At 41.0% G+C, this 15,901-nt stretch overlaps 1 protein-coding gene across 3 annotated transcripts in view; it reads right to left on the reverse strand.

Moving 5' to 3' along the window:
- Positions 1-1,024: 1,024 nt before the first annotated feature.
- The window catches only part of Adal (adenosine deaminase like), a 35,052-nt gene continuing 20,175 nt past the window's right edge, over positions 1,025-15,901 (reverse strand). The window contains exons 7-11 of one of the 3 annotated variants that reach the window (XM_045157252.1): positions 13,069-13,195; positions 10,015-10,095; positions 6,770-6,908; positions 4,606-4,673; positions 1,025-2,104 (exon numbers count right to left, since the gene is read on the reverse strand). In XM_045157252.1, the coding sequence (XP_045013187.1) occupies positions 1,910-2,104; positions 4,606-4,673; positions 6,770-6,908; positions 10,015-10,095; positions 13,069-13,195 (610 nt within the window). In that variant the 3' untranslated portion in view covers positions 1,025-1,909. Of the gene's footprint in view, positions 2,105-4,574; positions 4,676-6,769; positions 6,909-10,014; positions 10,096-13,068; positions 13,196-15,901 lie in introns of all 3 variants that reach the window. The other 2 variants (XM_004660882.2, XM_045157253.1) reach the window with 2 other exon arrangements.

A 15,901-nucleotide genomic window follows, 5' to 3' on the forward strand; every position in this document is an offset into this window, starting at 1 on the left:
CATAAGAGCATGCCATTTCTGGGCACATACTCGAAAGACTATACCATACTATAGAGATACTTCTTTAATCTGTATTTATTGCTGTTTTTTTTCACAATAGCAAAGAAATGGTATCGGCCTAGGGATCCATCAACTGAAGAGTGAATAATGAACACAGGGCACGTATTTCAGTGAAATTCTATTCAGACATACAGAAAAGAAAACTGGCTAGAAAGGAACTGGAAAATACATTTAAGTGAAGTAACCCAGGTGCAGAAAGACAAACAGCGCATTTCTCTCATACATCAGTCATAGCGTAGAACCTTTAAATATGTGTTCTGAGGATAAGAGTGTGGATTCCAGGGCTGGAGAGATGGCTTAGCGATTAAGCGCTTGCCTGTGAAGCCTAACGACTCTGGTTCGAGGCTCGATTCCCCAGGACCCACGTTAGCCAGATGCACGAGAGGGCACATGCATCTGGAGTTTGTTTGCAGTGGCTGGAGGCCCTGGTGCGCCTGTTCTCTCTCTCTGTCACTCTCAAATAAATAAAAATGAACAAAAACATTAAAAAAAAGGTGTATGGTGGGGGGGGAGAGGGAATTACCATGGGATTTTTTTATAATCATGGAAAATGCTAATAAAAAAAAAAAAAGGTGTGTGGATTCCAGCAAACTAGAAGAGGGGAGGGAAGGTAGCAGATCTAAGTGATATAAAGGGGGAATGTAAGGGTTGGAGGGTGAAGGTAGGGTAGGGAGGTGGGAAGTGGGGAGAGTTAACCAGAGCTGCCATGTATTAAGAATTTTTAACATCTTAGCCGGGTGTGGTGGCGCACGCCTTTAATCCCAGCACTCGGGAGGCAGAGGTAGGAGGATTGCCATGAGTTCAAGGCCACCCTGAGATGACAGAGTTAATTCCAGGTCAGCCTGGACCAGAGTGAGACCCTACCTCGAAAAACCAAAAAAAAGAATTTTTAACATCTTGATGGGCTAGGGGGGAAAAAAATAAATCAAAACCAAACAGCCCAAAATGAAGCCAGAAAAGCAGGTAGAGCACAGAAAAATATACAACTTTTATTTGAACTGTCAACATCAAGTACAATTCTACATACATATTTATGAGATGTCATCTCTCATATCAAATATTTAAACTCTTATTATACTAAACTCATGAAATTAATTGGCATTATCTATTCTCTAAGATTCTGCCCAAGATTCCTTTATAAGTGAGTATAATACACCTCTTCTAAATCTGGTAGTATCTAGAATTGGCCATGTTACAAGAGAAAACATATATATTGGAGCTTTATGATCGCTTGCTTAGGTATATTTAAAAGAGACATTTAGGTCAGGTGCGGTGGTGCACGCTTTTAATCCAGCACTCAGGAGGCCGAAGTAGGAGGATTGCTGTGAGTTCAAGGCCACCCTGACACTACATAGCCAATCCTAGGTCAGTGTGGCCTAGTGAGACCCTGCCTCAAAAAAAACAAAACAAAAAGACATTTACTGGGGTGGACATATGGCTCAGTAGTTATGGTGCTTGCCTGCAATCTTAAAGACACGAGTTTGAATCCCAAGTACCCACATAAGGTCAGTTGCACAAAGTGGCACATGCATCTGGAGTCTGGTGTAGTGGCTAGATGCCCATTCTTTTTGTAGCAGGGCGTGGTGGCCGAGGTAGGAGGGTTATGAGTTTGAGGCCATCCTGGGACTATAAAGTGAATTCCAGGTCGGGTCAGTCTGGGTTACAGCAAGAGCCCACCTTGAAAGAAAAAAAAAAGATATTTATTAGCACCTACCGTGTGTAAGGTGCTGGTGTTAAGAGCTCTGGCTGCTATGGTTTCAAAGAAGTGGTGGTCAGTTTACTAAGTGGATTATGGCAGGAAGACCTTAATTACAATATATGTATCAATAGCAATTCATCCCATTTCAGCTTAGAAGTTTAACACTTTGGGTTTCAGGTGATTCCATTTCTTCTTCAGTTCAGATCTGGTGTTGTCAGAAGCAAAGATGTAGTTGATGGATTTATGAGACAGGTCCCACATTTGAGATGGGGTCAAATTAAATGTTTCAGCTGCCAGCTGGTATTCTTGAGAAAGGCATGTTGCAAAGATGCCTTTATCATCAGTCTGCCAAATATAAACAAGAATGTTTAAAAGTCAACAAGAAAGTTCTTTTGTTTAAACTCTATATGATTCTTTCAAGGGTCTAAACAGGAATGTGTATAAATGTGTATCCATAACTAGACAGGCTTGTATATATATATTTTTTGGGGGGGGGGTTCCAAGGTGGAGTCTCACTCTAGCCCAGGCTGACCTGGAATTCACTATGTATTCTCAGAGTGGCCTAAACTCAGTGATCCTTCTACCTCTGCCTCTCAAGTGCTGGGATTAAAAGTGTGCGCTGTCACAATTGGTAGAATGGAAAGAGTCAATAGGAAATGGAGTCTGACTATAAAATCTCAAAGCCAACCACCCAGTGACTCACTTCCTCCAGCAAAGCTCCACCTTCTAAATGTTCCACAACCTTTCCAAACAGCTCAACCAGCTGGGAACCAAGTGTTCAAATCCATGAGTCTGTGGGGGCATTTCACATTCAAACCACAAAAAAGGATCACGCAAGGATCTTGCCTGGCAGACATGAAACCCTAGGTTCAATCCCCAGCACCACTTAGAATGGGTGTGGTGGTGCAAGCCTATAATCCCAGCACTAGGTGCAAGCCTATAATCCCAGTTAGAGGCAGGAAGGTCAGAAATTTCAGGTCATCCTCAGCTACATAGTGAGTTTAAGGCCAGCCTGGAATACACGTGACACTCTTTCACACAAAATATAAATAAAAGCAGCATTATATATTATATAAATTGCCATAGAGTTTTGTACATCACACTTTAACAGATATTTCTAAAGTAAAAGAATTTCCAAAATGGAGCATCTCTTCACTTAAATATATGTGTGTGTGTGTGTATTATATGATATATATACATATATATATATATATATATATATATATATATATACACAGATATAAATATAGATATATCATATTAAAGGGTTAGATCAAAGGAAAAAAAAGGGTTAGATCACTGTTTTTTTTTTTTCAGAGTAGGGTCTCACTCTAACTCAGGCTGACCTGGAATTCATTATATAGTCTCAGGGTGGCCTTGAACTCTTGGCATTCCTCCTACCTCTGCCTCCCAAGTGCTGGGGTTAAAGGTGTGCACCACCATGTCCGGCTTAGATCACTTTTTTAAAAAATTGTGTGCTGTGGCTTGAATGTAAATGTTCCTCATTGCCTCAGGTATTTTATTTATTTGTTTATACTTAGTTATTTTTAACATACTGTATATTGGTTATATTTCCATTGGGTTATACTGTTATGTTCCTTTTTTCCTGTCCCCATTCCACTAAGGGCCCTCCTCAGTGGGGTCATTGGTATTCACTGCAGGGTTATGAAGGCACCAGTCAGCCTCTGTGTGGGGGACAATGCCTCAGGATACACTCCCCCTCTTCCTCAATGATCTGTGAGCCTTGGAAGGTGTGTTAGAACTCTCCAAGTCTCCTTTAGAGTTGAGCTCTCAGCAGCCTCTGAATTTTTGCTTTGATGACTTTTGAGTCTCCCCAGTGTCTTTCACCAACTCCCTGGAGGTTCTCAGGCTGGCAGTAACAGCAGCACTCATATTCAATTTACCACTTCCTCTGTAATGTTTCCTGGACCCTGGCAAATAGGATAGTGATGACTCATCTCGCGCTAGGCAGTAGGCTTTCTTTTCTTTTATTGATGGGTCTTGGGTCTCCCTGGTATTCGCTGCCATTTCTAATTCTCTAACCAATAGCAAGAGCAGCATTGATCAAAGGGGATAAGCATAAACATTTAGAAGACTTTTTGATGGGCATACCCTCTCCTTTTAACCAAAAAATGGAGTTTTATTGCAGTGGCTGAGGCCCTGGGGCACCAATTCTCTCTCTTTCTCTCTGTCTCTCTCTCTCTCTCACTCTCTTTAAAAAAAAAATAAATAAAATAAATAAAAATAAAAAGAACTTTCTTATCATGCTATTGCAAATGGAAAAAAAAAAAGTGTGCACTGTCACGCCTAGCTTAAATATACTTTTAAAAAGCACCAAAGCATTTCAACCTTGGTTGAATCTTACAATCATGTAAAGAGCTTTTAAAAGATATCCATGCCCAGTATTCACCCGGGATCAAATCAAATCCCATGGGATGGGAGTAAGTTATCAGCAATTTTTATTTATGTATATATATTTTTTTGAGGTAGGGTCTCCCTCTGGCCCAGGCTAACCTAGAATTCATTCACCATGTAGTCTCAGGCTGGCCTCAAACTCATTGTCTCTCAAGTGTTGGGATTAATGAAGTGCACTACCACACTGGGCTTGCATCAGCATTTTTTAATCTCCCCCAAATACTGTGTAGGGTGTTTTTTCAGAGATCCAAGCCAGAGTCACCCATCCCTCATACTTCAACTTCCTGTAGTCCCTCCACTTGGGTATTTCCCTCAGGAATTTCAGGCACTCAGCTAGGAAGTGACTTAATTCATTACAGTAACTAAAAAGGAGCAGAAGACTTTGCATAAAACATCTTACACAGATCACAGAAGGATGAGCAATGCTGTACCAGAATCCGAAGTGATGCTGCTGATAAGATGGAACTGTCTGACTTTTGATGTTTGAGGTCAAACAAAGCTCTAGGTAAAAGGGGAAAGCCTTCTGTTAAAAGCAGGTAAATGAACTCATTCAGTGGTCACCAAGTAGACTCATGAGAAAATTTCCAAACTGTGCTGCTTTGCAGCAATTTTATTTTTTCATAAAATGGACCTTTCATTATGTGAAATGGGCAAATGTTTAGTTCAGGGTCTAGGATGTAATCAGGGAAAGGCCCTGGATTAAATCCCTGAGCTTCACTACACACAAACACGTGCACACGTTGTGCTTCAACTCATGAGCTACAGCTATGGTAGCAGCCACACCACACAAGGAATGAACATTCTCTTCACAATCATGCACTTCTTCTTTTACCAAAATGGAGAAGAAAGAGGAATACTATAAGCCAGTCATGATGAAAAAGCTGAAAATTACCTTTATAGGGAAGCACAAGAGTTTCTGAAGGGCTAATGCAATTCCTCATCACATTACAAGGTTAAGTTAAAACAGGTAAGAAAGCTAGCACTGCTGGAGGACAGCACTGTAAAGAGTTAGCCGTGGTATGGACCATCCCGGCGCTTCTAAGAAAACTCCAAGACACTTCCGCCCAGACTACCACCCACTCACTGGCTGCCACTTAACTAATCTAAGTCCTGTGCAGCTTCTGGCTTTATGTAGGGTGTGGGGATCTAAACTCAGGTACTTAGAATTGTGAGGCAAACATCTGATTCACTGAGCCATTTCTCTAGCTCTAATTTTTTAATGTATTTATTTATTTATGAGAGAGACAAAGAAGCAGATAAGAGAGAATGGGAAAGCCAGCACCTCCAGCCACCGAAAATGAACTCCAGATGCATGTGCCACCTTGTGCATCTGGCTTTCGAGGGTCCTGGGGAAATTGAACCTGGGTCCTTTGGCTTTGCAAGGAAATGCCTTAGCCACTAAGCCATCTCTCCAGCCCTCTAGTTCTTTTTTTAAAAATATGTATTTATTTATTTGAGAGAGAGAGAGAAAGGCAAATAAAGAGAATGGGCATAGCCAGGTCACCAGCCCCTGCAAATGAACTCCAGATGTATGTTACCACCTTGTGCATCTGGCTTTACATGGGTGCTGGGGAAATGAACTTGGGTCCTTCAGCTTTGCAGGTAAATACCTTAACTGCTGAGCCATCTCTGTAGCCCTAATTCTTAATTTTTAAAAATATTTTAATTTATTTATTGCAAGCAGGGAGAAGAGGGAGAGAGAGAGAGAAAATGCATATGCCAGGGCCTCCAGCTGCTGCAAACAAACTCCAGATGCGTGCCACAGCAGTTTGAACGGATGTCCCTCACTACGTTCAGGAGTTTATTAGGGGCTTGTAACTTCGATCTGCAGTCGTCTGGCTGGAGGAGGAGCCACTGTGGGTGGATCCTGAGGTCCATCCCTAAGGTGGATCTGAACTCCAACCTAAGACCTGCAGAGTGCTTGGGCTCCGCCATGATGGGTCCCTGGACTGTGCTGGCTTGTGAGGTGGTTACTTTACTTTCTCTCTGCGTGGGCCTGTGAAAGCAGGCCAGCTTCTTCTGCCAGTATGGGACTTGCCCCAGATCTGCAAGCTTTAAAAACAATTCCCTTCCTCCATAACTGTCTAGTTTGGAGGTTCATCCCAGTGACATGAGACTCACTGCCATACGTGTGCCACCTGGTGCATCTGGCTTTATGTGGGTACTAAGGAATCGAACCTGATTCATTAGGTTTTGCAGGCAAGTGTGCCTTAACTGCTGAGCCATCTCTCCAGCCCAATTTTCTTAATTTTTAAGTAAATGTTGCACATTTTCACAACACACATTAATTTCATTACAAGTCACCTTCAAAATTCTAAATGATCCTTATTTCTTAAAAAGTTACTTACTGAGTTCCAAGTACTGGGGACTCCAGCAGTGAAGACAGAGGGCTGGTCTCATATAACTTACATTCTAGGGGGAGCTGAAACTTTCAGCCCATTAAATAAAGCTTAGAAGCCTACACATAATGCACATTTAGTTTGTAAATTATTTTTGAAATTTTAGAACAGCATCACTTTTCCATATAAAGCTCGCAGCCTGGGAGTTGGGGGAAGGTTAGAAGGTTGTCTGGAGATCTGAAACTTGAAGCCTTACCCAGGGGTATCTGGTGTTGCCTCACGAAGTCTACCAGATCCAGGGGTCCCCCCTCAGAGGAGTTGAGAAATGTTCCATGCCCAATTCTATCAGGAACCAAATCCAGGAGCATTTCTGCTTCTTTTTTCTGATTTGGAATCTTAAGAAAAGCAAAAAGGGATCAATAACCTCTTTCAGTGATTCGTATTTTTTTTTCTATAGCGAGTATTCTGCCTAAGTAGTAAATACAGATTAAAAAAAAAAAAAAAACAACTGAGTTACTTAAACCTTCCTATCTCTCTTTATTCTTTTTATTTTTTGTGGGGTGGGGTGCTGGGATTGAATTCAGGCTTTACACATCCTAAGTATGTACTCTGTGACTGAACTGCAGCCCCTCCCCCCAGTCCTTCTACCTTTAAAAAAAAAAAAAACCAAAACAAACTTTATTTGTAAATGAGAGAGGGAGAGAGAGAAAGGGCACACCAGGACCTCCAACTGCTACAAGTAGACTCCAGGTGCATGTACCATTTTGTGCATCTGGTTTTAGATGGGTACTGGGGAATCAAACCCAGATTATTAGGCTTTGCAGGAAAGTACCTTAACTGCTTCACTCTAGCCCTCCTAATTTTATCCTCTCATTCATTCCCTAATATTCTTCTAGATTCATTTCACTAATAAAAGCTTTGTACCTTTGTTTGTTTTTCGAGATATGGTTTCACTGTAGCCCAGGCTGACCTGGAATTCACTATAGAGTCTCAGGATGGCCTCAAACTCACAGCAATCCTCCTACCTCTGCCTCCCAAGTGCTGGGATTAAAGGCATGAACCACCATGCCCGGCTGGACCTTTTTTCCTAATATATATAAACATATATAACACAGAACACATATATAAAGATATGTGGGTTTGTTTTGATTTAATAAATTAATTTTTCTGAGTATTTACTTTCCTTATGTTAGCACTTTGTAAGACTGTGAGGCTTAAAGGATTACTGTTAAAAGGCACAAAGGCTGGGTGTGGTGGCACAGGCCTTAAATCCCAGCACTTGGGAGGCAGAGATAGAGGGGTTGCCTTGAGTTCAAGGCCACCCTGAGACTACATAGTGAATTCCAGGTCAGCCTGGGCTAGAGTGAGACTCTACCTCAAAAAAAAAAAAAAAAAAAGAAAAGAAAAAAAAGGTCCAGAAAAGCATAAATACAGAACTGTTAACAGTATTAATTCTTGAGAGCATTTTTAATTTTTTTCCTTTTGTATTGTAATTCCCTACACTTGGAATTTTCTCAGGTACATAAAACTTAAAGTTAAAAATACATAATATAACAAAATATATAAATATTTAATATAAAATAAAAATACTTTAATATAAAATATTAATATATTAGTACATAATACATAGTAATATAAATTACTATAACAAAATTTATAGTATATATTATATATAGTACATAATATGTAACATAATATATAGTAATATAATACACACATGTGTACATATATCTGTGTGTGTGTGGTTGTATATATATATATATATATATATACACACACACACATATATATATGTGTGTGTGTGTATGTATGCGTGTGTGTATATATACATATGTGTGTGTGTGTGTATACATATATATATATATGCATATACATACACACACATACTTTTTTGGTTTTTCAAGGTAGAGTCTTGCTCTCAAGATGGTCTTAAACTCACAGTGATCCTCCTGCCTTTGCCTCTCAAGAGCTGGGACTTTTTTTCTATGTGGTGTGCATGTGTGTATGCATGTTCATATGTGTGTGCACACATGTGTGTGCAGGCCAAAGGTCTTCTTTAGTAGCAATCCACCTTAATTTTTAAATTTTCTGTTTATTTTATTTATGTGTATATTTGTGGCTGGCTGTGTCTGTATATGGGCACACACTGCCACAGAATGAAGGTCTCAGGACAACCTCGAGGTATCAATTCTCCCCTTCCACCTTCTTTTTGAGACAAAGTAACATTTTACAGAGGGGGGCCAAAAGGGAGCACTGGGTTTCCTTTCCAAACTTCATATAATGATGAAGAGCTATAGTCTTTATTGCCAGTGCTTGTGATACATTTAGATCCCTTTCACTATGAGCACAGGTGAGATAAGCAAGTACTTTTCTCACAATCAGCTTGCCAATGACAAGACTAACACAAATTCATGTCATTTTTCTCAGCAAGATATCATGAAGCTATTTGTAATGACACAGTTTGAATTCAAGTCAAAAGTCACTCTCAGGGACTGGAGAGATGGCTTAGTGGTTAAGTGCTTGCTTGTGAAGCCTAAGGACCCTGGTTTGAGGCTCAATTCCCCAGGACCCATGTAAGCCAGATGCACAAGGTGGCACGTGCACCTGGAGGCCTTGGCGTACCCATTCTCTCTCTCTCTCTCTGTGCCTCTTTCTCTCTCTGTCTGTCCCTCTCAAATAAATAATTTTTTTTTAAAGTCACTCTCAGGAACCACAAAAAGTTGAAAACAGTAACACTAAGGATTCAAGCAAGTGCATGCCTTAACATTATAATTAATGTTTATAAATACTTCTAGCTTTACCCTTTTCTTATTTTTTTTTTTTAGTTTCCTCTTTAAAATGGTTTTTTCAGGGCTGGAGAGATGGCTTAGCAGCTAATGCACTTGCCTGTGCAGCCTGAGGACCTGGATTCAGTTCCCTAGCACCCACATAAGCCAGATGCACATGGTGATACATGTGCCTGGAGGCCATTTGCAGTAGTTGGAGGCTCTGGTGTGCCTATTTTTTCTCTCTCTCAAATAAGCAAGAAAAAAAAAAAAGAATTTATTTAAAATAAAGTTTTTCCAGGGCTGGAGAGATGGCTTACTGGTTAAGGTGCCTGCCTTTAAACGCTAGCAACCCTGGTTCGATTCCCCAGTACCCAGGTAAAGCCAGATGCACAAAATAGCACATGCATCTGGAGTTCATTTGTAGCTGCTAGAGACCCTAGCACATGCATTCTATCTCTCTCTACTTGCAAATAATAAATAAATAAATAAATAAATAAATAAATAAATAAATAAATAAATAAAATGGCTTCCCAAACAGGATGTGGTGGCACATGCCTTTAATTCCATTTCTTAGGTAGAGACAGGAGGATTAGAAGTTGAAGGTCATCCTTGGCTACATGAGACCATGTCTCAAGAAAAAAAAAGTATATTAAATAGATGTATATATTTAGTTGCTTACAAATAACCATACTATTTTTATTCTCATCTGCCCCCTGCAGCTTATATTACTTACCTCTGCAATATGGAGTGCCAACTTCAGACCTGCTTTTTTAGCTTCTAAAAGAGGTTCCAAGAAGTCGTTGGCTTGTCCTGCCTTGAAGATATAGAATTAGGATACATGAAAATTTTGATCAAACTGAGTAATGTGGTGTTCTACTCCAACAAAGGAATAAAATAATAGCAGAAAACAATAATGTAAGAAGAACTCATTTGTACATCTTGCTAGCAGAAAACAACAATGTAAGGAGGACTCATTTGTACATCTTGCTTATATAGCACCTATAATGAGCTGGCACAAAGCTAGAAAGCCGCATCCCTGCCCTGAGGCTCATCAGCAAGCTGGTTATGACAGGCATCAAATTTATTTCCAGGCAGACACACAAATATCTAGTGCTATGAAGAATTCACCTGACTCAGGAACCTTTCATGATTACAAAAAATACCTATTAAAAAGATGGATAAACTGGACGTGGTGGCGCACGCCTTTAATCCCAGCACTTGGGAGGGAGGCAGAGGTGGGAGGATCACGATGAGTTTGAGGCTACCCTGAGACTACATAGTGAATTCTAGGCCAGTGGACTCGTGCGAGACTCTACCAAATAAAAACAAAAAAGATGAATAAAAACAAGAACAGAGTAGTCCAGTAGCCCAATTTACACAAAGCCATCAGATCCATCCAGTTTCATGGGATATTCTAATTTAGTGATTTTTCAACTAAGAGTAATTTGGTCCTCTGAGTTACATTTGGAAATGTCTAGAGACCTCTTTGCTTGTCACACTGGGAAGGTGCTAATTGGCAGCTAGTGAGTAGAAGCCAGAGATGCTACTAAACAGCCTACAAAGCACAGGACATCCCCTACAACAAAAAATTATCTGGCCCCAAATGCTGTCTTATGAATATTTCAACAAGAAGCTCAGGCCAGCACTTCTTTCCTGGAGGTTCTATGAAATAATTAAGCCCTTAATACCTTTATTCATCTATTTATATTTAACTTCTGAGCATAAAGGCTGTTACTAGTTGTGCACCATCTTGAGAAACATGGATGAAAATGGTCACATAGTCAGGCAAATCTTGTTTTTCAGCATGCAAAAATTTGTTGATATTCACTCTGGGCAGGCCTTATAAAATTGGATGAAATACAGTATGTAGTTTTCAGTGTGGAATGTGAATTTTTAAAAATATTTTTGTGCCAGGTGCCTTTAATCCCAGCACTCTGGAGGCAGAGGTAGGAGGCTCGCCATGAGTTTGAAGCCACCCTGAGACTACATAGTGAATTCCAGGTCAGCCTGAGCTAGAGTGAAACCCTACCTTGAAAACCAAAAACTAAAATAATTATACACACACACACATATAGTTTTTATTTTTTATTTTTATTTATGCATTGGTGGTGGGGAGAGAAAGAGGCAGATCGATACAGAGAGAATTGGTGCACTAGGGCCTCTAGCCACTGCAAACAAATTTCAGAAGCATGCACCACCATGTACATCTGGCATATGTGGGTACTGGGAAATTGAACATAAGTCCTTAGGCTTCATAGACAAGTATCTTAACTGCTAAGCAATCTCTCTAGCCCTTTTGTTTGTTTGTTTGTTGAGGTAGGGTCTCACTCTAGCCTGGGTTGACCTAGAATTCACTTTGTAGTTCTAGGCTGGCCTTGCTTGAATTCACAGTGATCCTCCAACATCTGCCTTCCAAGTGCTGGGATAAAAGGCATGCACTACCATGACTGGCTTTTTTTTTAATTTTTTTTTTTTTTTTTTTGCTTATTTTTATTTATTTACTTGAGAGCGACAGAGAGAAAGAGGCAGAGATAGGGAGAGAGGGGGAGAGGGGGAGAAAGAGAAAGAGACAGAAGAGAGAGAATGGGCACACCAGGGCCTCCAGCCACTGCAAACGAACTCCAGATGCATGTGCTACCTTGTGCATCTGGCTTACATGGGTCCTGGGGAATTGAGCCCTGAACTGGGGTCCTTAGGCTTCACAGGCAAGTGCTTAACCACTAAGCCATCTCTCCAGCCCATGACTGGCTTTTCTAAAAACTTTTTTTTATTAACAATCTTTCTCTCTATGTACATATCACTGTAATCATAATCCCTTTCACCATGCTCCTTAATTCCCTTTTCCATCCCCCTCCACTGAACCCCTTCTTTCCAACTAAAACCTCTTTTATTTTGATGTGATTTTTTTGTTTGGTTTTTGCTCTTCTTCCTCATCCAGGACAACAGATGGGCCCAATATTATGCAGGTCTTGTGCAGATAATGAGGTAAATGCCACAGGCACTATGTATCTGGAAAACAGCATTCCAAATCATTGTTCCCCATCCTTTGCCTCCTACATTCTTTTTTTTTTAAATTTTTTTAATTGTTTATTTATTTATTTGAGAGCGACAGACACAGAGAGAAAGACAGATAGAGGGAGAGAGAGAGAATGGGCGCGCCAGGGCCTCCAGCCACTGCAAACGAACTCCAGATGTGTTGCGCTCCCTTGTGCATCTGGTTAACATGGGTCATGGGGAGTTGAGACTCGAACCAGGGTCCTTAGGCTTCACAGGCAAGCACTTAACCGCTGAGCCATCTCTCCAGCCCGCCTCCTACATTCTTTCTGCCATCTCTCCTATAATAGTCCTTGAACCTCAGAGGGTATGCAAATTGTTTATTTTTTATTTATTTGAGAGACAGAGAGACAGATAGAGAGAAATGAGAGAGAGAAAGAGAGAGAACATGCCAGGGCCTTCAGCCACTGCAAACGAACTTCACCTTGTGCAACATTTAGCATTACATTGGTCCTAGGGAACTGAACCTCGGTCTTTTGGCTTTGTAGGCAAACACCTTAATCACTAAGATATCTCTCCAGCCCCAAATTGTGCTTTGTTTATGGTTATTTAATTCATTTACAGAACCTTTGAGAGTCAGCCACTCTACATATTCTGGTCATCCAGGAAGAAAAAGCTTTATTCAGTATCTGCTGGAACCTATGGAGAATATAGGAGGCTCCAAACTAATCCTTACCACAATTGACTGATTCTACCTTTAAGAAATAAAATATAGTTAGGAAAAAGAACTTACAGTAGGGTCTCCACTGAGGTCAAGGCCAAGAACTATATCCTTTGTAGAAAGGAAGAACTCTTCAGCAAGTTTAACAGTCTCCCTGGCTACTTTAGGACCACCTTTTCTGTCAATTGCCATCAGATACCTTTAATATAAGAAAAACAAAGCTGAAGTCAGGCTTGCTGGTCCATGTGTGCCCATAATTTGAGCATTTGGGAGGTGGAGAGAAGAGGATTAAGAGTTCAAAGTTATCCCCAGCTTCAGAGGCCAGTGGGTGCCACATGAAACCCTGTCTCAAAACACCACCCCCCACCAGATGTGACTTTGCCAGACACAAGGAGACATGGATGCCTATACACAGCATCAAACATCTAGTCAGTATTTACATTTTTAATTGTTTCACATTTTATGTTTATAGACTTAGTTTTTGTAATATTTCTTTGTTGGTGTTTCAAGGTAGGGTCTCACTCTAGCCCAGGCTGACCTGGAGTTTACTATGTAGTCTCAGGGTGGCCTTGAACTCACAGAAATCCTCCTACCTCTGCTTCCGAAGTGCTGGGATTAAAGGTGTGCGCCACCATGCCCAGCAAGATCCATACTTTATTTGTTAGGGTATAGCTTAAGTCTATTTTAATATATTCTCACTCCTTTCCTATCCTACCTCTTTTCTTGCAATTTCTTTGTTAAATCAGGCAAATTGTCTGACCACTTCCCAGAGTCTTGAGGTTTTTCTTTTTCTTTTTTTTTTTTTTTAGAGAGAAGCAGAAAGATTCATTATAAACATGGGCCTCTTGCCACTACAAACTCCAGATGCAAGCACCATTTTGTTTGTCTGGCTTTACATGGGTACTGGGGGAATGAACCCCTGGCTGACAGACTTTATAAGCTAGCACTTTTATTTATTTATTTGCAAGCAGAGAGAGAATGGGTACATCAGGGCCCCTCCTCCAGCCACTGCAAATGAACTCCAGATACATGCACCACTTTGTGCAACTGGCTTTACATGGGTACTGGGGAATCAAACCCAGATCCTTAGGCTTTGCAGGCAAGCACCTTAACTGCTGAGCCATCTCTCTAGCCCAGCAAGCACTGTAACAGCTGAGCCATCTCCCCATCCCCAGACTCTGAGTTTTGTTGATCATATCCCTGTGTTATTGTGTTCACCTGTCCTTCTTATTTTCTTTTACTTTCTTCCTTTTAATTTTCAGGCAGGGTCTCATTCTAGCCCAGACTGATCTCACACTCACTATGCAGTCCAAGCTACTAGGCTGGCCTCAAACTCACAACAGATTCTTCCACTTCAGTCTTCCAAGCACTGGGATTAAAAACATGAGCAACCACACTCAGCTTTCTCCTATTTTCTACAAAGTGATAATCTAGCCTAGAGGCTTACTTAGAACAAATTTTTTTGGTAAGAATAAATAGCATTGTGTAGTGATGAGACATGAATGCCAGGCCTTGGGAGGTAGGAGGAGGATCAGCAGTACAAGGGTAGTCTTGGGCACATAGCAAGTTCGAAGGAATCCTGGCCTACACGAGACTCTGTTTAAAAAAACAAAAACTATGCTATGCATGGTAGCACACATCTTTAATCCCAGCACTCAGGAGGCTGAGGCAGGATTGCCCTGAGTTCAAGACCAACCTGGGACTACAGAGTTCCACGCCTGGGCTAGAGTAAGACCCTGACTTGAAAAAATCAAAACTAAATAAAACTAAAAGTATAAATAGCAGGAGCCAGATGTGGTGGTGCACGCCTTTAATCCCAGCACTTGGGAGGCAGAGGTAGGAAGAGTGCCATGAGTTTGAGGCCACCCTGAGACTACATAGTGAAGTTCAGGTCAGCCTGGGCTACATTGAGACCCTACCTCCAAAAACAAAACAAAACAAACAAACAAAAAGAATAAGTAGCCAGACATGGTGGCACACACTTTTAATCCCAGCACTCAGGAGGCAGAGGTAGGAAGATTGCTGAGAGTTTGAGGCCATCCTAAGAATACATAGTAAATTCCAGGTCAGACTGAGCTAGAGAGAGACCTGACCTTGGAAAACCAAAAAAAAGAAAGAAAGAAAAACTGGGGGCTGAAGAGATGGCTCACCAGTTAAGGCATTTGCCTGCAAAGCCTAAGGAACCTGATTCGATTCCCTATTATCCTCATAAAGCCAGCTGCACAAGGTGACACGTGTCTGGAGTTTGTTTGTTACAGTGGCTAGAGGCCCTGATGTGCCCATTCTCTCTCTATCTGCCTCTTTCTCTCCCCACTCTCAAATAAATAAGATAAAAATTTTAAAAAATACACCACAATGTATGATTGCCTGATTGCTGGGCATTTTACAGGATTTTCAACTTTTTGTTATAGACATTCCAACAGTAAAGAGTTAGCATAGGGCTGGAGAGATGGCTTAGCGGTTAGGCGCTTGCCTGTGAAGCCTAAGGACCCCGGTTCGAGGCTCGGTTCCCCAGGTCCCACGTTAGCCAGATGCACAAGGGGGCGCACGCGTCTGGAGTTCGTTTGCAGAGGCTGGAAGCCCTGGCGCGCCCATTCTCTCTCTCTCCCTCTATCTGTCTTTCTCTCTGTGTCTGTCGCTCTCAAATAAATAAATAATTTAAAAAAAAATAAGAGTTAGCATAAATCAAGGGCTGGAGAGATGGCTTAGTGATTAAGGTGCTTGCCTGCAAAGCCTAAAGACCCAGGTTCAACTCCCCAGAACCTATGAAAGCCAGATGCACAAGATGGCACATGCATCTGGAGTTCATTTGCAGTGGCTGGAGGCCCTGGCATACCCATTTTTTCTCTCTCTCTAATAAATAAATGAAATATTTTTTAAAAAAGAGTTATCATAAACCAAGCTA

The sequence above is a fragment of the Jaculus jaculus genome, chromosome 8 (assembly GCF_020740685.1).
Source record: "Jaculus jaculus isolate mJacJac1 chromosome 8, mJacJac1.mat.Y.cur, whole genome shotgun sequence".
NCBI lineage: Eukaryota > Metazoa > Chordata > Mammalia > Rodentia > Dipodidae > Jaculus > Jaculus jaculus.